At 39.4% G+C, this 24,234-nt stretch overlaps 1 protein-coding gene across 1 annotated transcript in view; it reads left to right on the forward strand.

The window, feature by feature from the left end:
- Positions 1-24,234, forward strand: part of npas2 (neuronal PAS domain protein 2) — a 48,489-nt gene that overhangs the window by 17,635 nt on the left and 6,620 nt on the right. Inside the window, exons 2-13 of the mRNA XM_028982510.1 lie at positions 10,498-10,839; positions 11,712-11,768; positions 12,442-12,596; positions 13,447-13,538; positions 13,960-14,049; positions 14,593-14,713; positions 17,465-17,578; positions 18,571-18,689; positions 18,790-18,872; positions 21,114-21,220; positions 21,916-22,063; positions 24,128-24,206. Coding sequence (XP_028838343.1) covers positions 10,766-10,839; positions 11,712-11,768; positions 12,442-12,596; positions 13,447-13,538; positions 13,960-14,049; positions 14,593-14,713; positions 17,465-17,578; positions 18,571-18,689; positions 18,790-18,872; positions 21,114-21,220; positions 21,916-22,063; positions 24,128-24,206 — 1,239 coding nt within the window. The 5' untranslated portion in view covers positions 10,498-10,765. The remainder of the gene's footprint in view (positions 1-10,497; positions 10,840-11,711; positions 11,769-12,441; positions 12,597-13,446; positions 13,539-13,959; positions 14,050-14,592; positions 14,714-17,464; positions 17,579-18,570; positions 18,690-18,789; positions 18,873-21,113; positions 21,221-21,915; positions 22,064-24,127; positions 24,207-24,234) is intronic.

Below are 24,234 nucleotides of genomic sequence, written 5' to 3' on the forward strand. Positions count from 1 at the left end.
ACCCATTCCTGTCAGTACATGTGCAAATGTAGCGTTGCCAGGTTTCCATCCAAATAAATGCTCCAAAATTGGTGAAAACTGTCTTTTGACCAGCGTGTTACCTTTTCTCAAAATATCTAAACCAACCAATCTGGCAACACTGAGAACAAGGTCCTGTCTCCTCTGTTTTCCCTGAGTTTCTGCCCTCATAATAAAACATGTTCATGCAATGATTTCTGAGGACTGATTATGATTATTGTTTTTAATAATACGGCTTGTGCAAACCAAATTATTGCTTCCTTAACTCATAAAAATGCTGACTTTGGACTAGGGAAGATCAATTAAAAAAACATTTTGCCATTAGTGCGGATTGTCTTTACAATTATTTTTTTAAATGATTTATGTTGAACAAAATTTGATGAGTAGTATTTAAAAGTGTTTTTGTGACAGAACTCGGCTGTTTTTTAAAACTGGCCAGCAAATGAAAGAGAATTGTACACTGAATCATGAGTGTGCTACACACACAGAATGTGAATGTTGAGTTCATTAGGCCCAGACAGCCTGAGCTTTCATCATTTTTTATTAATAAATGCCCCGTCTCTGAGGAATTTGGCCCCTCTGGTGCAGCGCTGCAGTGTACACAGGTGAGGTTGTGCTCTGGGGTCACTGCACACAAGGCTGACAGTTTAATTAGTGATTAATTATGACATCATATTGAAAATATCGGCCGATACAAAATAATTTGGTCTTCATCCTTACCAACAACTGTTATAATATAAAAATATTTTTTTTAAAAGGCAGAATTATGAAGCATATAAAATGAAAACAGGTGTTGTAGAATATTGGCCATTGTTGATATGGTCAGCAGGATTTTTGTGAAGAGCAGGAACGTTGGGATTTCTTATTGGAGCGCTTCAGTCAATAGTTTGGTCATAATCGTGTGTGTGTGGTTGTAACTACTGTTAGGATGGACAAACCTTACATGATGGCTGCCTTTTAGCTGAACAAGTCTGACAGTTTTTTGTTCTTCCTTCCCGTACGCCCCTCAGCATATCATTCCGGTTTGTTTTTCCTTCCTTCTTCCTTCTTCTGCTGTCCACACCTTGGTGTGTACAGAATTATGATCCTGCAGCGTTACATATCTGTGGCTTTTTCTGTCACACATGCCACTGCGAAAAGCCTAGCACGATTTCATACATTTACGTCCTTGCTGAACTGAGCTGGTACCAGGGCGGAGTCCCTCATGGACACCGAACCACGGAAATCGCATCTCCCTAAGCCTCAACACTTTAAATGTTCTGTATGAAGGTGGCATTGTTAGCATTTTATGTTAGGGGAAACTTCATTATAACAAGCCGGTCATACCGGGAATTTTTTTAACGCTTGCCACTGAAATGCAGAATATGCAGAATGGGTAGGAAAGATGCATGAATTAAACTCAGACCATATTACAATAATAAATAGCAAATTAGTATATATATCTTTTTTTGCGCAAAGCCTTGTAATATAGCAGTTCACAAAGGTAAACGTTACTTTCCTCGACAGAGTTGTACACATTAGGGTACTTCCAGGAAGCGGAGGCACAAATATAAGCCCAGCTTGGCCCAAATCCAGCCTTTTTTCAGCTATCATTAGGGCAATCCAGCCCTGGCACCAGCAGTGGGAGTTAAAACGGGAAACGGGAAAAAAGCTGTGATCAGATGGACAAGTAGTGGGAGATGTACCGGGCTGTAATAGATTAATAGAATGATGCTGCTCATCAAGATTCTTGTAGCCTCGAGGCAGCGGCTGTTTTCTGCTCAATCACGGTGGGCTTGGGCACAGATTCCCCAAATGAATAAGATGATCCTGATGATGAATGGAAGTACCTATAACTTATAATACATTTTACACATATTTTAACCTTCTACTGTCTATTTGCATCAGATATGAATCTGCTGTTCATATTATACAATTATTCAAACAATTGAAACTCTGGATAACTGTTTTTGCACTTTGTCAGGCCTCTTACCCTAAGACCTGTCAAACTTAGGTGTTCCACCTGAAGGCTGATCCTAGGGTTACTGAGGCATACAACCCCCCCTAACCATGATAAAGTGTCAATTCCTCAGGGGGAAAAGTTAAATATTACTCATCAAATTGTAACTACAGACTTAACATTACATTAACATTTACAGTAATTGGATGGCCTATATCAAATATATTCCAACCCAACAATAAAACCACTCACTATTGCCAATATGAACAAAACTAAAAAAGGGTTGGCAGAGTTGAGAAACTTTATCAGCTGCTGGGGTGGAAAGGGTCTGGGTCCTCCTGTCGACTCTATGCAACAGACAGGCTGATAGTGGTGGTTTTTCCTGGTGGTTTCCTGTCGGGGGGTAAAGACCCAGCTCAAACTACCACTATAACTCACTTTCCTTCCTGTTGTTCCAGTCATATTTAGTGGGCAAGACCACAGTAAAAATGTTTGCTTGTGTATGCCACAGCTGAAAGAGCCAAGATTCCACATGCTGCTACTTGTACTTCAGTTCTGTGTTGAAATTAATCGTATAATCGATGTATCGCAACGCAGACAACACAACGTGATCGTCTTACCGGGAGTTTAGAAAAACACGTATATTTTTTTGCGCTGGGCCCCGTGGGAATGAACAGAAAAACAGTCTGTGGTCAGTCCTCACTCACCTGATGCCACCGACGTCTGAACCAGACATTTTTCTCCCGTTTGTGGCTTCAGGTTATAACGGGTTTGGGTCGGTGTGTAGTGGACGAAACTCTGGTGAACCATGCAGAGAAAGGAGGCCTGCCGGGAAGAAAGAGAATCTCACGCCGCTGTTGGGGTGTCCATCACATGCTCTACTTATTATGCTTAAAGCGCCTCAGTTCCGCCACGCCCGGGTAAATGTCGGTAACCGCTCGTACATGAGACGGGGGCATTACACATAGCAAACATTACTGCTTTTATGTAATGCAAAATGAAAGAATAAAGGGACCACAGGAGCTTGGTCCAGTCTGCTCGGTTGTTCTGCTTGGTGGAGAGTCCATTTAAAGGAGAACTGCCAGTAAATACGACTGTTACAAGGTGAGCGCAGACTGAACGACGAAAGTTGTTCTACTCATTGTAACTTTTGTATTTGAATACATCATATAACAATATAGAAAATTAATGGCATGCATTGCGATGCATTGATAATCTTAATTAAACCGCATCTAGACACCTTTCAAACAGATTTGGTATTCTTACGACCAGCCAATTGTGAAGTGAAATGATTGTCATTGTGAAACACCACAAGCACAGCACACGGTGACACAGCAAAAAATTTCCTCTGCTGTTAACCATCACCCTTGGTGAGCAGTGGGCAGCCATGAAAGGCGGAGGTCACACCAGCCGGGAAAAAAGATCTCTGTAAACTCCAGGTGGTGGACGCTCGTGACGTATTCTCAACCAATCAGAGATCGTAAAGGGCGGATCTCTCATTGGCCATGGTTCAGATATTATACTGTTTGAAACATTATCAGTATCAAACTTTTTTTAATTTTCAGTGACTTTTTGAGGAAAATTATGATGATGCAACAGCAGAACAGAAATGCTTTACTAATCAAATGGCCAATGAGGAGGTTGTGTAAAATGTACCATGCAAATGTAATATACCCTGAACACTTGTGCTAAAGCTGTCATAATAGATAACACTAAACTAAATAACAGTGTATATGATGCAGACTCCAGGCACCATTTTCTCTTACAGGGTTATTAAAAAAACTTTACACAGACTGTTGCTGACTGTTATGATGCAGATCATTCTTTTTTTTCACACTTCATTACCAAGTTTCATTAGATTTCTGTACACGAGGGCAAGATTAATTTACTACATAAGTAAATACAGTTAATATTGGATTAGGTAATGGAATTTAGCACAGAATGAAAATGAATAATGTTTTTGGTGCTCAATAGTATAAAAGTATCTTGGTTGGTATCAAAAAAGTACAGAAGTGTAGTACTCAGCCTTATTTATGACAGCATGGGTATCGGCTTATATATCTTTATTGTGGTCTTTGTGATATTGTGGTATTTTAGGGTACCATAGAAACCAACTGGCAAGGTAACAACGTTCAGTTCAAGATAGGTCCCAGTCAGAAATCCTTTTAGTCCATTTCATGAGTCTGCACTGCAGTGCTTACTACCAACTGCGCTGATCAATGTTTTTTTTTTTTACATTTTACATGGCTCAAATCCAACACGTTGCACTAGTGTTTGACAGCTACATGGTATCAGGATGTACACACTTCTCTAGTGTGTACTTCTCTTCTTTGCTTACATTATTGGCTTTCTGTGTAGACATATCAAATTTGCAGTAGTTTGGGTCAAGGCTGGATTTGGTGGACAAGAATTAAGAGGAATTGTGTTTTACGGTGGAGAAAATTCAATTTATTCCTGAACTGGGCTTGAGTCTTGATGTTTGCCATTGCTTTATTATTTCATCTCACAGGCTTCTTCTATTGCCTCGTCCTTGGGTATTTGGAGACATCTGGCTCTGATAACTGCATTTTTTGCAAAAGGTTTTAGGCTTCTGTTAACTGTTTCTTTTTCAAAAGGAAACAACGGCCGGTAGATGTTGTGAGTCTGGAGTCAGATGTGTATGAGTGTGCACGTTTATCAGTACATGTACATGTTTGTGTTGGTGTGGGCTTGCCTACTACACATATTTTATGGTTTTATTAGCTGTGTGTTTTTGCACTGTGAGCATAAAGTGTGCATGTACGTGCATACCTGTTTACAGCATACAGGTGGTAATGCCTGCCACAATGGGATTCTTGAACCTTTTGAACTCTGTGGTGTGTGTGTGTGTGTGTGTGTGTGTGTGTTTAGAGAACAGTCCTTCTGGCCGTTGTAGGGTGTGGGTAGGTGTTTAGACGTGAGAATCTAGGTCAGAGGCGCATGTGGAAGGGGCTTGAACGTGAGCTTGACTTTGTGGAGGATCCGTCTTCATGCACACGTTGGTGTTTACATGCTTTGTGTGTGTGTGTGTGTGTGTGCGCAATGGGCACTTTTGAGCTGTATTAGTGAATGGAAGACACATCTGACATATCTCATTTAACATGGCACGCCTCGCTGAGCGACGCAAGAAGCCGAAGTGGGTAAGGTCAAGGTGAGCTGCACCCAAACCCGGAGAGAGCAGGTGGCCCCATTGGGAGCCCAGTAAAAAGTGGGTAGCGGGACTTTCCAGTATATTCCTTCATGTGGCAATTGTTGTGAGTGAATTGTTAAACTATTTGAATAAAAATATCCCCCACCCCAACCCCCCCACCAACACTGCTCTGTTCTCTTTCATTTGAAGCCCTTCATCCTTCATGTGGTCACATATACACAATTATGTTAACGCACTAGTCAAATTGGATGTTGAAGTACAGAAAAGAGTTGCTCAGTAGGTCAGTGTGTCAGTTTGGGCCAGCGCCAACATGCCTCATATTCAAATTCCTCTGACTAATACTGGCCAGTTCATCCCCTAATCTAGTTTAATGTCTTGTTTTCCAGTGTTTCAGATGTCATTTGAATTGATGGAACCAAGACCATGAGCAGACATGTCCTTTGAGACTTTAACACCTTCTTGTCTGTAGCTGAAATTGAGATGTGGCAACACACTCTGTACACATGTTTCGTTAAAAGGGGGAAATGACAAAATTAAACAAGTACAGTTTGTCAGTGATTATTGCAAAGTATCTTCATTGCCCCCCATACACACACACATATACATATCTACATACATGCATATATATTCATATATTACTTACAGTAACCTTTGTTACTGTAACCTCAAAAGACTATTTACACACCAGACTTCCCATTCAGGGACCACAGTCCATTCATAAGCTCTGTCACGCTCACTCCTGAAGCCTGTGCTCGGTAGCTCGACTGAGATTGTTCATGTTGAGCTGTCGTCTTAAGTGGCTCATACTTCTTTAACTGATAATCAACATCGACCAGGCGATAAGAAAATGAAGAAATGCCTTCACCACAGACAATGCAGTTAAATGCAGCAAAAAAATGGACATCTTAACCATCTTTAATAAGAACTCTAAATTAGATCCAAATTGTTGTTTCTTCCTCCCGCATGCAAAAAAAAGCGAAAAAACAATTTTTTGCCATGATGCCACCTCAAGCCACGATGTTGCCCTGGGCAACAGTCCATGTCACCTGTATCAAAGACCGCCACTGGAAATGATTCAAATAGTACACACCAAAAATATCGCAATCACCCCCTGGTTGACAAAGGCTAAAAAAATTTGGAAGGAAATATAGTATATAAAATAATTATACATTATTTAAGATAAAATAGAATTAATACGTCTTAGAAGATCATCTGACCCTCACAGTGTCTGTCGAGAAAAGCTCTGGCCCTTGGACAAATGTAGTGGGTGACCCTGATGCAGGGTCTTAAATTTGATGAAAGCGGCCTTAAAAAAGTCTTACATTTGTCTTTTGTGAACTTGCAGATGCCTTGATCACTACTGTTACTATGAAACATGGATGGCAAGTGTTTGGCTATTTAACTCTGTATGGTTTTTATTCAGTGTTTGTTCAGTGACATGGATGGGACGAGTCAGCAGAAATGTTCCAGAGCAAAGTAAGACATGTAAGCACTAGTCTATAACATGTTAAGGGTGTGGTCCAAGGTCTGAAATATGTAATTGATTGTAAATACCACATAGTGCTGCGTTGCTCTGTGCGTTTTGCTGATTGAAATGTGTTGCTTCTGATGCAGAATCCTTTTGGTTTAATATTTCACACACGTTCACGGTAGTGAAAACTCATTAAAGTCTGTGTGAGGAAGTGAAAATGTGGGTCGGGATCAGGTTGCTCTTTCTGCTCTGCCATTAATGAGAGTTTGTCAGCATTCTGACATGATGCAGGGAGGCTGTGTTAAATTAGCATGGGATTAGCCAATCGGGCGTGGTAGGACAATGTCGGTTATGGCACACTCCAGCATTTCTTTATTTAATGAACAGAAATGTTTAAATGAATTTTGCTTGTAGTGCCATGGCTGATATTTTAATATGGATTTCTTTATGAACCACTGTTGTATATGTTGAAAGCAAGATAAATCAGGAAAGAAGGATCTGCCAAATGGTTATGTGATTTGTGTATGGATCACAATATTTAAAACTTCCATGACCATGCTAAACCAAAAGAGCCTACAAGCAGCACATGAAATTCACAACTGAACCATGGAACAATGTGGAGATGTTGTCAAGATGCCTGAGGAGGTGTGAAACTGGGGACACTATGGGATTGAAGAACATGGGAAACAGTTAAAGGTGTGATCCCAAATCCCCAGTTCCGCAGTCCAGTTGAGTATCTGTGGGACGTGCTGGAAAACAAGTCATGGAGGCCACAGCTGACATCTTCCTGGATATACTGCTTATATCTTAGCGCTAGATACTAGTATTTTTCAGTATTCAGTAATTTTGCAGTATTGTTCAGTTTTACATCTTACTTCTTACAGAAGTGAAAATGCAATTTGTGTATTGTGAGTGATGCAAAGATATTACGGTCTTATAGTTTTTAATTGTACCCTACTGTTGCTACCAATATCAAGATACAAAACAAGTTCAGATACGTAAGGTTTACAGCTAAGACTGGTCTTATCAAATTTTGAAGGTGTTATTACTGCAGATATTATTTTTTGCCAAATTATATCCACATACAAGATGACAAGCTTGTGACCTAGACAGGCAACTTCTTGAATATATTATATTAATAGAACCTTATGAAATATCACAGTGGGGATACTTTCATTGTGCTGTATAAGATGTAGTGTGTAGGAGATGTTTGTGAGTGTCAGATTCAATAGTTTGCAATAATAATTCCTGAAAAAAAGAGCTAATAATATGTTTGGTTTGGTACTGGAAGCAGTTCTGAGATGTCTGTAATAGAGATCAGATTTGAACATGTGATATTTCAAACGGGGGAATGCAGGAGGAAGAGAGGAGACAGGACCTTGCGCTCAGTGTTGCCAGATCGTGCGAATTTGATTCTTGTTTCCATTTCCATTCTTGTTTAAGTTTATTATATTGCCACTATCATTAAATACTCATTAGATTGAGTGTTTGGAAAGTCATGGGCTGAAACAATTACATATTTGGCGACACTGCTTGCTTTAATTCGACTTATGATGACATATTGACAGGAATGGATTTAAATCGTCCAGAACGAGGAAGTAACATTTGAAAGTCATCACCATGGGCTTATCAAAGTTCATATTTTGTCAGTTGAAAATAGGACTCATTATTTCTGCCCATTTCTGCCCACAGTGAAAATGTAGAACCAAACTCTTAAACTCTTTTAAGGTCTTGTCTTTTTTTCGTTTTACTGACAAATGCATAAGAATGTAATAAAAATAAAAAAATATCACTGGGTTTTGGACCAATGTAAAAATTATGTGTCTGCTGCTGAGACATTTACAAAAAGCATTCCCAACTCCAACATTAAAATCAATCAGAAGACAAGTTGAGGAGGTGGAGGAGAATGTAATAGTGTTTTTTTTTAGTGTTTCGGATTCATCGGAAACTTTGAAGCGTTCCTCCGAGGAACGTTTCACTGTGATTCGATGATGTCAGTGGAACTGCCCGAGGACAGGGAGTTGAATCAACAAATCAGCAAGGTATCAGGCAGCGTTACCAATTAGAAAGAAAAAAAGCTTTGTGCAGTGTGTGCTCAGTAAGTGAGGAGAGTGTAATACTATAGGACTGCAGCCATAATTACCTTCCTCCTGACTTCTAACCCCAGCCCTGTCCATGTACCATGGGTACCATTAGTAATATTTAAAGTGAAAGTGATTAATTGTCACATTACCCACCACAGCACCCGGCGCACCTGAGGGGGCAGTGGGCAGCCATGAACGGCACCCGGGGAGCAGTGTGTGGGGACGGTTCCTTGCTCAAAGGGACTTCACTGGATTATACATAACCGGGTGCAGCAGAGCTGCGTCCTTTTTAAAATATTGTGTATCGTCATTCAAGATTTAGAATAATAAAAGGAAACAGAAAGTTCCTGCACTTCTGCAAGCAAGCAAACCGGTGAAACTTCTTTTTGTGAAATTAGTAAAAACGTCATATGCCAATTCTTATTTAGCCTGAGGGTACCCTGAAAGTATTCCCCTTTTTTAGGGGTCATTATGACATGTTATTCACAATTATCCATGGTACAGTGCCTGTATAATGGCACACTTTTTTTGTGCAAATTTAGAATCATTATGCTTTTGTTTAAATGACAAAGATGCAATGTTTGTGGTGTGGCATTTTTTAGAGAGTTATTTCTCAAGCCCTGGTTAGATGGTTTTCCAATAGGGTTTCCGTTTTGCCTTAAATAATGAAAAAGCCATCTCTACTTCAAGGAGCGTTGCTTATTGCTTTGAGAGTTCCTTAGGAGAGTCTCTCTCTCTCTCTCACTCTCTCTCTCCCTCTTTCAGATTTTTGCTCAGGCTCACATTTTCTCTTTTTTGATATCTATGTCTTGCTGCTACACACACACACTTTGTCTCTCTTCAGCCCTTCATCTCACTCACTCTCACTGCCCCCTCCCTCTGTTGTGCTGGATTATCAAAAGAGCTGTTTCTGCCTCGGGGATTTTTCTAGGTCACCAGCACTCCACCCGCATGTAACGTTTCCTCAGCTTTATGCGAATTCTGGGCTAACACTGTGGCCCAGGTAGTAACAGAGGAGGTGAACACATGTTTTTCTGATCCATTCTGTCATGACTTGCTTAAAATAATATACACTTTATCTGTCGGCCGGGTTGATTTAATGAATTTTTGATTTTGTTCAGAGCATAATAGGTCTACAGATATCTTTAGATAAAATACATTCTATGAATTAAGGTTTATTTGAGCATGATATATTATGAGCATACATTAAAATGTTTCCCCTCACAGAAAGTAAATTTACACAAATAAAAAAGCATAGCATCCACCAAATTAAAACATTATGGTGTGGACTGAGTGAATGGGTATTTCTCTGCTGTGCAGACCCAGATGGCACATGATATTGTCAGAGGAGCACATGACCACCACCATGTTGCTAAAACCTTTGTGGTTCCAATATTTATATTGAGATTATCATCAGGGAGTATGACTTGGTAATGCAAAAGCAGACTTTCAGATTTCTGTGGGGCTTTCAGATACTTACAGCTTTCAAAGTGTTCTAAAATGTGGGGCAGTATTTGTGTATGCAGTGATGACTGCATATGTGAGATCAGAGTTCAGAATTACTTCAGAGTTGCACATTTGATTGTAATTTATAGAATTTGTCACCATAATGAGAAAATTGCAATGCTGAATACAGTTTTCTATGGATGAATGTTTATTGGGAGGATGGGGGGGTTATTAGGTTATTATTTGTAATTAATGAATTTTTAACATAATACATGCTTTTTTTCATATTTGTGAAATAAAATTAGGAAAAATTAAACTGGAAGTGACTAAATCCATGCGTTTATAACCCATTATTTATTTGGTTTTACAGGTTCTGATGACTCTGTGGCTGGTTTCTGAAGGGTTAACATCCCGGTTAAGATCCTGACATCTGTTGCTAAACCTTAGTGGATCCCCCAGATGAAAAGAAGCGGACGAATCTACACTGCGGACAAAAAGTGTTTAACAGAGACTTGTTAGTTTTAACATTAGTGTTTATCTGCCACCAGTGGCAGGGCAAGAGTGAACAACTTTTGTACATTAAGACGTTTGAGTACAGCGGCCTGAATGGGACACCTCAGCCTTCACAGACAGTCTGGATGGGAGAGGGTGTGATCATGGACAACCTTACCGAATTTGGTGGCCTTTGTCCATCCAGTCAGAGGGAATGGGAGTGAGTATCAGTAGCTAGATGCTACTTGCTTGTCTTGCTAAGCCGTCGTAATATAAGCACAGGGATTTTACAGAAGGGTTTTAGAAAGGACTCACTCTATTCAATTAGATTACGAAATACTAAAATAAACCCCCCTAGATCTTTGAAGAACAGAAGGCTAGAAGCTGTTCCAGAGAGCCTGTATTGTGTGGACTGTAATTCTTATTCAGGGAGAGATTTCTACTGAGCTGAGCCCAATGTGAGCAAGACAGATCGAACAGTTTGACAATAGTTGACCTTAACAAGTCAACCAACCATCAGTCCAAACCAACCATGGGTCCACTACTAAACTGGTTGTCATACTCTGATCCTGAAAGGTGTCATGATGCTGGTTTGCTAGTAGCTGTCACCTGCAATGAATGGACTTTATGGACTTTTATTTCATTTACAGTATTTATACAGCATTTCCTTTTTAGCCCTTTACATAGGAGTTCTGTTCTGCCATAAAGTCAGCACAGGGCCCTAAAAACACCTTGTCACTGCATGACCTGCAAGGAGCTTTACCTAAACTTTTCCGATCTTAGGTTTGTGTTTCATTTGTTAAGAATCCTTGATTAAGACATTTTGTCTGTTTGCAGTCTGTGGTGGTTATTAGTGTATATTTTTGGGGTACACACATTTGATAATTTACACCATATATAGATTAACTTGATATATTAATTTTGCAGTGAAAACACACTCAGATCTCAGATCCTAATTGTTTGTGTACTGTTAATAATATATTTACTGCATTATGGGAAGGGCACTTCATTTACCAGCAGGGTCATTTTATTACGTTCTGATGTGAATTCACAATCTTTCTGATGTGAACTTTCACCATCTTATCTCTGTAGCACCAGCAGCTGTGTGGACGATTTGATGGATGAAGATGAGAAAGACAGAGCAAAAAGGTTTGTGCATACCTGTGTATTTATGTAATTGTTTTATGATGCATGTTTAATGAATATAATATCTTGAATTAATGGATTAACATATAGTGTTCTCTGTAATATTCTAGCACTAAAATGTTTGTTTACATACTTGTTTAAATAATACAACAACAAAAAAAAACTCATAATTTAAGAGAATCATAAATACATAAGAATCTGTAGGCTCAGAGACCAGGGATATGTATGAGGCTTTTTGTCATGTACTTCATTAGTCTAATAAGCGGTGTACTTTTAGTTGATATTTTCTTACTTTATTGGAAAATATTACCTTTCACATTTCCAAGTGCTGAGAGTCCACACACATCTCACGTCTTGGCTCTTGGCACAATGGAGATGTTATGAAAGGCTGAGAGAGGTGAAGTAGTGAGGGTTGTGGGTATTGAGGAAGAGCTGAAGGTGAGAAGTAGGCCAGACTATTAGTTGTGTGGAGCAAGGTTATGACTCACAAACACATCCATAACAAGGATCTCCGGAACCTTCTAATGTGCTCTAATGTGCTCTTGCAACAGCCTACATAAACAGTCATTCCTGTCTGGATGGAGCTGTCAGTCTCTCATTGTTGCTATTTCTTTCAGACCCTCAAACATACTCAAACATACAAACAGGTCCTAACTTTCTGGGTTTTCATCTTCAGAGCATCCCGTAACAAGTCGGAGAAGAAGCGCAGAGACCAATTCAATGTGCTCATCAAGGAGTTGTGCACCATGCTGCAGGGGCAGGGCCACCCTCGCAAGATGGACAAGTCCACCATCCTGCAGAGGACCATCGATTTTCTGCAGAAGCAGAAAGGTCCTCATTTCAGGCTAAGATTTAGTACTTAGGAACTGTAATGCAGTAGCCAAATGCTACAAAATAAAACAAAAAAGAACATTACATCCTGTTGTGTGATTTTGATGGACATCACATTCAAATTTCACTTGCATATTAAATTTGGTGGCTGTCAATGTGGCTGCAAATTTGCCAACTGGTGGCGAGTAAGGAATCAGTGTAAAATTTAGAAATGTCTGTCACAGGGGTAACTCTCCTATATTTTTCACCAAAAATTGGCTCCTATCTGAACCTTTTTGAGCATTTCATCCAAAACTAAAATGTTGGCTTGTCAGAATGAACTTAATACAATTAAGTTCAATTTCACTTCATGAAAAGCATTTCACTGCATATCATACCGTGATATGCACGGACTGTGTACGTGACAAATAAAATTTTAATTTGAATTTAGGATTCAAAATTGATTTTGTAGTGGTTCTCCTCAACAAGGGTGCAAAACAGATGGTTCAGAGAATCCTAGCTGTTCCATGTTGTTGGAAGTACCACACTGCATGCCCTTTTAGAGCCATTTTAGAATCAAACAAAAACATGGAGTAACACAGAAGCAAAACATGGAGAAATAATGCAAAATTAAATACACAGTACAGAATTGTGCAATGGAGACATTTGTTGGAGTTAAGCTTGTGCCTTTTATGTGAAAACAGTGTTGAGAGCCTTTTACTGTGGAGCTCATTTAGAGAATGTTAAGAAGTAAAGGTTTTCTGAAACAGTGAAGGTTGTCCCACTGTGATTAATTAAGGACCTATAAGCAGAGTTCACCGCTGATTATCGAAGTTCACTGCTGACACAGTTTTACTCTGTCATGCTGCAGAGATCACGGCCCAGACTGAGTCCTGTGAGATCCACCAGGACTGGAAGCCTTCGTTTCTTAGCAATGAGGAATTCACCCAGTTGATGCTCGAGGTAAACAACAACAGGAGGCAACCTATACGTATAAATAAAAAAACATATAAAAAGGCTTCTTCTGCCTTTCAAGATTTCATGCCAGAGGCATCTGAGATGGATGCAAAGCTGTATTCAAAACACACCACTGATGGAAACGGTATATACACTGTGTAAAATATGTATGAAAGTTCTTTACTGAGTTCAGTTTGATGATCCTCTCCCAAATGTTCCTGACATACTGTATTGTAATATTTTTGGCACCAGTATTGTCCAATATAGTCAAAGATGTTAATGTATGCAACTAGCAATTTGGTTAAAGTACAAGCAGTTTATAGTACATATTTGCATGTCAACAATGTTTCTGAAATTAAATAATCAAAATTAAAAAAGGAAGTAAGCATATAAAGATGTATTTGTTCTCTGTGTTTCTTTGTGTTAGGCTTTAGATGGTTTCCTCATTGCACTTACTACAGATGGAAACATCATCTATGTCTCCGATAGCGTGTCTTCGTTAATTGGCCATTTACCGGTAAGTACAAGATATTAATCCATTTAGCCTGGGATGAAATGTCTGAAAAGTCTAATATAGACTCTTTATGACTGTAAGTCACGGAATTGACTTGTGTTTCTTATTTCTCAATTTACTTTATGACTCAAAATGAATTCCCTTATGTTTCTGACTTACTGTAAATGTCCATTCTAAATTGTCACAAGGCTCTTATGAACTACATTTCAGTTCTGTAAGATAAATGAGGTGCCTGTTGCAAAATCACATTAACATTGTAGAGGTTTATCTTTGGAAGGATTCTGTCACATGAATGTATTATATAATGTATTCAGTGAGGTTATCCAGTTGGCCAACAGCACTGTTTTCTTCTATAGGACTTGTGAAAAAGACAGTGTATAAGATGTAAAGGGTCATATGATGATGAACCTGTCATGTGACCAAAATTAAAATGTTCCACATTTTGTAAAACTGCTGAAATAATAGGGCATTGTTGTATGTATCATTGTTCTGATGCAATACTTCCGGAGAGTGGTTGATGGTACTTTGTCGGCTCTTTTGTCCCAGTCAGATATGGTGGACCAAAACATCTTGAACTTCCTCCCAGAGCGAGAGCATTCAGAGGTTTACAAACTGCTGTCCTCTCATATGCTGATGACTGACCCCATCACTGCAGACTTCCTTGAGAGTGAGTGACATGCAGTGGCATGCCCGTGCTTGAGAGCAAACACTACACACATTTAACCTCCATGCTTCCTCTGGCCCAGTCATAAAGGGAGGTCATAAAGAACATTCTGGATTAACACCTCTCCTCAGAGGAAGAATTGAAAACAGGGATGCCTCATCCCCCAGTCAAATGTCAAACAGCTTTGAAGGCATGATAAATACCTCCAAGCATTTTTTAAGCTTCCAGGGGAACACATGGCCTGTTGGTATATGTTGGTATATTTGCTGTGTGTTTTTCCTGTTGTATATTTTTTTGTACTTTATTTGTCTTCAGCGCTGCCTTCTGTGGATTTATTTATAGGGCTTTATTGTTGTTTGGTACTCGGTTTGCAGAGGAGGGCTTTTATTTCATTTAACCAGAGTGAGACTCTGCACAAAGCTGACCTTTCGTGCTGTTTGATGTTGGCGTTTCTTCATATTCTCTCTTTTTAATAGGCAACGTCTTCATGAATTAAACATCAAAGTGCTCTGATCTCCATAGCACCACCATGGTGCACTCTGCTTTTCCATATTTTTTAGCTGTACTAAGATCATTGCAAAAGGCTTTCCTAATAATCGCTGAAAGTTTTTTAAAGTGACAGACTTGCATTATTGAAAACAGCATTCTACTGGAACTCAAAACCCATTCAGTGGTGGCCTAGCGGTTAAGGAAGCTGCCCTGTAATCAGAAGGTTGCCAGTTCGAATCCCGGACCGCCAAGGTGCCACTGAGGTGCCACTGAGCAAAGTTCCGTCCCCACACACTGCCCCCTGGGCACCTGCCATGGCTTCCCACTGCTCACTCAGGGTGATGGGTTAAATGCAGAGGACAGATTTCACTCAGTGACAATCACTTCACTTTATTTTATCAAGACATTTCAATTGTTGTTGAAAATGTTCCTCTCTGCATGTATGCAGAAATTCCATCATTAACAGATACAACATGAACAACATCTGGACAGTTTTTGATGATGTTTTAATGGACAAAATTATTGTTTTCTATCACATGACAGTACACATTTTAATGGTAGTGTAACTGTTGCTGAAATCCACATGAGACATTTACATTTAAGGCATTTAAGATGCCCTTATTCTGTGTGACTTACAATCAGTAGTTCATGATTCAAGCGCACTATGGTCAGAACCGCTGGTGTGGTGGCTGCACCCTAGCATGCTGACATCTTGGTCCACATAGGGTACAGTCATCCTGGAGACACTCAGGGTTAAGTGTCTTTCTCAGGGACACAATGGAAGTAAGTGGGGTTTGAACCTGTGACTTTGTGGTCTTCTGGTTCATAGGTGAGTGTGTTACTCACTAGGCTACTAGCACCCCTGGCACTGGCAGGTTTATGTGCATTCAGAGTATGCTCGGCCACAAGCCACAGATTTCTTAGCTTTGGGGATCCCCGGTAAGTGATTTGTCTGCTCCACTATTAACACTGGGCCGTGTATTGCTGATCTGCTCTGAGCTGGAGGGTCCTGAGGCCTAGGTTGGGAACTGCTGAGCTGCAGAATCGCCTACACCTTTAGAAAAAAATCTGCAAATGTACTTGTCTCTGGCCTAAAACTGGCACTGCCCTGCCACCTTATTGGATTGTCACTGAAGCGCAGCAGTGTGGCTATGATTGGACCCTTGGCTAATTTTAGTGGCAGGCTGTCCAGCACGCTAACGCCAGCTAATCTCTGTTATGGTGACTTCAGTAATCCAGACCAGAGCTCTGGCCGTATCTGGGGCTTGGGGGTGACCTTAATCCCTTCTCTCTACAATGGCTGTCTACTGAAAATGAGAGGGAGATAGAATGGGATCAGTGTTAAAGTAGTACGTTTCAATTGATAGCATGTGGTGATTTTTACATTTTCTTGGTGAGTAAAAATAAATGAATTCATAAATACATACATTAAATTCTATTCTTCAAATGATAAATTTTGTGAGATTATGAAATGCCATAAAACCAATTGTATAACATGACCTTGAGTGGGAGAATAGTACTGAAATCTCAGCCAAAGGTCTCTTTTTATCAGCGTTGGCCAGTGTGGTTCATAGGACCTCATTGGTGGAAGACGAGAGAGAAAGTAGGAGTTGTGTAGGTGTGTCCCGTTAATCTTTTAAAAAAAAAAAGCACTTCACCCCAGCCTCTTGTCTTAATCCCAACCTCCTTTAATCTGACAGGTCAGAGGTTTCCTTAATCTTTGTTTCTTTCATTAAAATCACACCAGAATTTTAACATGTTTTGTAAATGTTTAATGTCACACATTAAAGATGTCACATTTTACTGCAGCAGGAACTCTAAGTGCTTGCTAGTTATCTGTGTCTTGGAGATACTCGCCTAGCCCTTTTTCTGATGATTAACTATTTCTGACATTTTGAAGATGAACTTAATGATGTTTTTGTTTTCAAAATATTAAAAATAGAATTCAAGCATTCTGATTAGTGAATATTCACAAACACTGTGAACAAGCTTCATCTTATTGAGCTCCACCAAAAGTCTTTTGGGTTAGTGTAATCTCTGTAAACTGTGTTACATATAAAACATTATCTCATGTGAAACTCACCTCTTGTAATTAATAAAAATGCTGCATATTTACAACTATGCCGGAGTAGAACAGCTTCGTGTGTTGGCTGGCGACTCTTTGTAATTAATGTATGCAGGCAGTAACTTTCTGTCCCTTCCCGTCCCTGTCCTCTGTCTGTCGCCCACCCAACATCTCATTTCCACGTCTATCTTTCTACCCAGGTGAAACACACATTGAGTTCTGCTGTCACTTAGCCAGGGGAAACATTGACCCGAAGGAACCTCCCACGTATGAGTATGTCAAATTTGTTGGAGATTTCAAGTTTCATAACAATGGTAAGCACAGTTTCTACTTAAAATGCTTCCACCCTTCACCAGTTTTGATGTGTGTGTGTGTCTGTGGGGGGGTACAGTTATCTAACGTGGAAACTGAGTGTTGGTAGAGGAGCTTCCATCTCTCTGTAATGACTATCATTTCCATATGTTCCATGTGCTTAATGTCAGGGACTTCCAGCTCATTTGAATCACTTTAATGTCACCTGAATGTTACTGTGTGTCCAAAGTGACAAATAATTATTGTTATGAATCATGAGCCTGATATTTCAGGTTGAATTGGCTGAGGTGCCGTTGCTTATTAACCCCTTTAAATGCTGGGGTGCAGCATTAGAGACGGCGCCTGATTCATTACTATAATTACAGAGGATTAACCAATGGGTTGATGTTTCATACAAACTTATTTCCACTCCTGGAATTTTGGTTATTGTTGCTTATTATTCCTTTGTGTTAATATTGGTCAATATCAGTTTTATTTAAGTGTCTTTCTATCAGCAGTCATAATTTAGCCACAAGACTGACAAAATTTATAAAACGGCATTATGGACATACAACAATCTTCATTTTTGTGAAATTGCCCATGAGTGAAAATAGCTTCAGAATGAGCTTCATGTGGATGATCTCAAATACATCCCACAAGCCTTATCGTGTTTTTTCTTCTCCGTCGCCACACTACCTGAAGAACGGTTGCTTCCCCCCCACACAAGCAACCCGTAGCCCAGCATTACTCATCATTGCAGCTTTTGTGGATGCAGCCTACTCAATTACCATTTTTTTAGCAAAATATAAAAGGGCAGCATTGGGGATTTACTGTGGTCAGTGTGAGCAAGTAATGAACCTTGAAGTCACACAATCTGGAGTAATTTGGCGAGAGATTGCAGTGCCTCACCTTCGATTTATCTGATTTGTTCCATTGACATCAAAGAGCTTCGATTCCTAGGACTGTGTTGGACGATAGAGGCTCCTAATCCACACGGTGACTCTTGATTTTGCAGTGCCTACGTCCTCCTGTAACGGATTTGAGTTGACCTTCCCCAGGACTCTACAGGTGTCCCTGGAGGAACAGGTCTGCCTTGTGGCCACTGTTCGGCTGGCCACGCCACAGTTCCTCAAGGTATCCCTGACCCACGTTCTATGCCGGAATCACACTCTCTTCCTTTTATTTATGCATTAGTTTATTTATGCCTCTGACGTTTTGGCTGTTGAATTCACAGGATCTGTGCAACGTTGAAGAACCTTGTGATGAGTTCACCTCCAGACACAGCCTGGAGTGGAAGTTCCTCTTTTTAGATCACAGGTAAGAGATGGTGTGTAATCTGGAATTTTGTTTTAGGTCATTTTAGGGCATCTGGGTCAGCATTATGCAGAATGGCCAATGTCCTTGCTGCCATAGCCCTGAAGCTATTCTGGAGGCTGTAAATTGTTCCTCAATTCTTAAAAGGAACGTCAAGTTGGTCACCAAGCTCAGGCCAAGTCCAATAGGGTTTAACAGGAAGGCCAAGAACTGTAAACTGTAATTTTGCAAATGGAGTGCATGAGAAAAAAAAACGAACGTAACAATCTCTGCCACTATAAAATAAAAACAGGCCTAGCACTGAGAATGTCAGTCTTTCAGCAGGTTCTGGTCTTTTAACATGTAGGCTTCCACACTCCCAGCATGCTCTAATTATTCCATTACATTGTAAGGAGGGGGAAATTCACAGCAATTGAATGACGTCATAAATTGACATTTGTAGTTGGGGAATGGACTGTGTGTTGGTGTCAGTAGTTGTTCACAGTTGTCGCCCATCCCTCCCCCGGTGTCCCATGCAAATCCTCCGTTGGTGTAGTCTTTACCACTTTGTTACATAAGTGTGGTGCGACTTGACTCTCAGAGTGGAAACTGGACGTCCTGTGCTCTCGGAACTATAAATGGAGACCTGCTCAGCTCTGCCAAATTTTGCTCACTGACCTAATGTAACACTGCCCGTTTGGCATAGTGACACACACACGCTTCTCACACACAGGGTTCCATTGCTGCATGTCTGCACTCTATTAAGTAAATGTGGAAAAAATATTATATGGCAACGAGCTTTAAGGAAAAACATTAATTAATAATAAACATAGTAATGGAAAGGGAAAGCATTTCATCTCTTCAGAATGTCCCCAGAGTGTCAGCTGTCACATCTAATTTTGTGTTCCTATAAGTAATAATACTGCTTGTTTAAAGCTCCATATAATAATTTACATACACTTGAGTTCTTGATATATAGTATAATATGATATTATGAATTTAAGTAAATTTACACATATGATATGTATATTCCCACAAATATTACAGGTCTTTTTTTACTGGTCAGGCAGGGTTCAGAATGTAATAAAATGAATTGTAGATTAAACAAATTATAACACAAAGGAGGCTGTTACACTTTGGAATGGTTTGTGAGTTCAAATATATTTTCCACATAATTTGAATCTTGCTTGGACTAACCTGTCCTCATTTCAACTTCTGTTCTAGAGCCTCAATCGGAGTAATGTCATTACTCAACAGTCTTTGAGAGGATTGTGTTTGTTAGATTAAATCTTTATTTCTTACTGATTGATGAATTTAGTTTCAGGGCTTTAGCTGAATTCAACTGAGCATTCATATTCTTTTCAGAAATGAAAGCTGGCTGGATGGGTAGCAGCCACATTAAATGTCTATTTATTTTCAACCCAAAAGCCCCTCAAAAAAACATAAAGTGTAGCATTCACAACACCATTGAGCTACTGCTCTTTTCTCTAGAGGCCATGGAAAATCCATTGTGAGTTCAGTCTTTTTAAATTAATTAAGTACCAGTGTTGGAAAATGTATATAAGTTATCATGCAATCATCTTTTAGTATTACTTCTGTATTTGGAATGTTAACCTTTGGAACACATCAGCTATATTAAACACTAGCCAACATCTGTATTTGTAATGTTAACATCTGCTTCGTGTTAATCGACCTGCTTCGTGTCTTCCTTCTCCAGTTATTTAATAAGTGTTAGAACAAGGTTTAACTCTAACCAGGAACCTGCAAAGTGTTAAAAGAACACCTTGTATTCTTTGAAAATGCATGTATATTTCAACAAACAACAATTAAAACATTTCCGGCAGCAATTTTGACATTATCAGGACATTCCTTGATTACATGCTGAATTAATTGGTGGATTTTGAAGAGGAAAAAACAGATGGCAGATTGAAGCTCTTAGCACAATGCCGCTTAACATTTAAAATCTGTTATATTATGCTGAAATGATGATGTCTTTGAATATGTGTTTCATCTCTTGATATTCTGATACATCGATAATCAAATTATGATGTTATAGTAAATACAGTAAATAGTGCTGCATTGTAAAATGTCCAAAATACGCAGAATACTCTAATTGACTGTTTCTTCCATTGTCCTCTGTTTCGCAACTCATTATGTTACATGTACCTCCAAATTGATGGCCTGATGAGCTCTGGTGGTTATAAGGGAGGTGCTCCTGCTGTGAAGAGAAGAAAAAAAAATCGCTCCTCTCTCTTTTCCTTCCAGAGCCTCCCCCATCATCGGCTACCTGCCCTTTGAGGTTCTAGGGACCTCAGGGTATGATTACTATCATGTGGATGACCTGGAGCTTATCGCACAGTGTCATAAACAACGTGAGTGCACTTGCCTCTCTCTGTCTCTCTGTCTTCCTCCTTCTCCCATCTGCCCTGCTCTCTCGGCTTCTTTGTGTCAGCTGCTATTGGTATTTTTTTTTTCCTCTCTCCCCGTCTCTCACTTTCTTTTGTTGCTATCTCATCTCCTGTCTCTCTCTTTCTCTCTCTCTCACACACACACTGGCAACCATTCTGCTGAAATAGGTCACTTCACTGTAGTTACAGCACTGTTTCCATCAGTGAGCAGTTGTATATTGAGTTTTCTCCACAGCAGAGAATTGAGGGCAGAAACATGGTCTGAGACGCGCTCAGAAATCAGATCACCCACCTCAGTCTTTCGATATGCATATATTTAAGTAAACAGTAATCATTTTGACAATGCTAATAGTTTTTGCAGCTGGTTCAAATATATATATATTTTACGCTGAATTCTGAGTGAATTGTATATTTTGTTGAAATATGAAACATTTTTACTGTCAGCTAATTTTCTCTGTTTGCTAAAAATCACAGGCTTGAGAAATGAGTGTGAAATGATCATGTCTTGAAGTACAATTTATCTGACTAAAGCAACACCAGAGTGCCAGAGAGAATTTGCTGCTGTGGGCTAGGCAATTTTACTGTCAGCTTTAAGTCCATTCAAGGCATCATGCAACTTTGCTTCATGTTTTGTATGTATGTGTCTGTGTGTTATACAGTGATGCAGTTTGGGAAGGGGAAGTCCTGCTACTATCGTTTCCTAACAAAAGGCCAGCAGTGGATCTGGCTCCAGACGCATTACTACATCACCTACCACCAGTGGAACTCCAAACCTGAATTTATTGTCTGCACTCACACTGTCGTCAGGTAGGATACTACACTCACACACGCACACACCAGACTACTGAAAATTGGTTTTACATTATATGTATTATTAAACACTATTATGCAGTACATCCATGACTCATGTGATGATATTTATTGCCACATAATTTGAAACGGTTGCATTTATGCATGTTGTTTTTCATGCTTGATAATAGCAGGTTGTGTTTCCTGAGATTGATTGACAGCCTTGTAACAATGTGTGATCAGTTTGGTTAAACATTTTCTATGCAGAAGAAAGCCACTTTGATCTAGAGTGCGTTGGTGGGAGAGAGAGGAAGTTATTTTGTTGCGTTGAGATTTACAGTGAATTAAGATTTCACCCAGACTCAATTAACTGAGGTTGATATGGAGGAACAGTTGTGCCAATCTTCCACTAGTATTAGAGAAACCCCCATCATTGCATTTTAGCTTCTCTACTTTAAATCAGTTTAGCTATAGGATTAACTGTGCAAAATGATTTAACTCTCTACAACATTCACTAAACATTCAACTAAAATGCACATGTGCATTCTGGGATTGAGATTTGCTTTTCTACAATTGTGTGTGCATTTAAATTTACATCTATTTTTTGTGCTAAAATGTTTAATTAATGATATATGAGCACAACTCATAAAGGAAGTCTATAGTTGGCTGTTGGGACGAGCTTCTGTGTCCCGAAATCATTATTTTATTGGCACCAAACAAGGATTTATTAGTTTTTTTTTCTATGGAACAGCTATGCTGATTAACCAGAAAATTGATTATTTTGTCAGGATTCTGGACCTTCCCCATCCCATCAGTGCATCTGCCTTATTGACTATTTTATCCTCTTTTAACAGCCATGACCCTGTTTTAGATCAATGGTATACTTTCTGGTTAGTTTGGCATTGTAGCATCTAAAATATTAAATTCTCTTTACTTAATAAGATGCTGAACTCCCTCAAGCTTCTCTCTGTGTCTATAAAACATTGTTTACTCTCAAATTGCAGTCTCATTCATATTCAGGTTTCTGCTGAGAAATGTAATTTATTACTTATATTTGGCGTCTTTGTTTACACACCAAGCAAACGTCGCGGTTTGATGGCAAATAATGAAAAAAGAATATTCTTAATAAAGAAAAGAAGTTTGATAAAAAAGAACATTTTGACACATCTGTATAAATAGTGAACAGTCTACAAGTAATGAAAAATATTAATATAGAGCCCTTCAAGTTTGTGTGCCAACAGAAAAAATGCCAGATTTAAGGCCTAAATTGGAAACAGAACCTGTGTTGCTGCCATAAGAATCTATAATGTCATTTGCTCAAACCATTGTCTGTTCATGCTCAGTATGAAAGAGTAATAATTGGTGCTGATATGGATAATCAATAAAACTTATTAGCTTAAAATATTGTTTTGTAATGATATCTTATAACTTATATCTTGTACATTTTATATTTGAAGATTAATTAAACAACCCATCAAACAATATTAGCAGATCAGACAAATAACTGACGCACACATTGAGTTGCATGGTGGACAGATGGTCTACTGACAAGGAATCAGCACAAGGACGGCATATATACTGCTGGGGACAGGTGAACACAGGCCAATCAGTGGAGATCAAGGCCAGCATGACACTGGGGTGTGACAGTGTCTTAAGATCTCCCTGGAGAGCTATTAACTCATAATACAAATTCAGATAAATAAATGTGTCCCAACAACATTGACCTGTTTCTGTAAGATATCTGCCAAGCACTGAAGATACCAAGGTATTCTATTCACATATTACCGCCAAAAGAAGCTCTCCACTCTGTGTTGTCTAGTGCTCTCTAGTGGTTCCCTTGAACCAGAGCACTTTGAAACACATTTAACTCCACAGCTGGCATCATTACATGAAACACATTTAAATCCACATCTGGCTTCATTACATAACTAATATTTCAAAAACATTTCAAAGCCTACATTAAAGCATGTGAATGTTCTTCACTGTATTTGTCTTAGTTCATACAGTAACGTTAGTGGTGCTCTCCATGCGTTTATTGATGAACAGGATGTAACATGTATGTGTGCTTGACTGTCTCTCTAGCTATGCTGAGGTGCGAGCAGAAAGGAGGAGAGATTTTGGATTGGAGGAGAACGCTGAGATGGCCACATCCTCCGACAAGGTAGAACATTCAGTAGAAGTTGGTACAC

Source organism: Denticeps clupeoides, chromosome 6, assembly GCF_900700375.1.
Source record: "Denticeps clupeoides chromosome 6, fDenClu1.1, whole genome shotgun sequence".
NCBI classification, from domain to species: domain Eukaryota; kingdom Metazoa; phylum Chordata; class Actinopteri; order Clupeiformes; family Denticipitidae; genus Denticeps; species Denticeps clupeoides.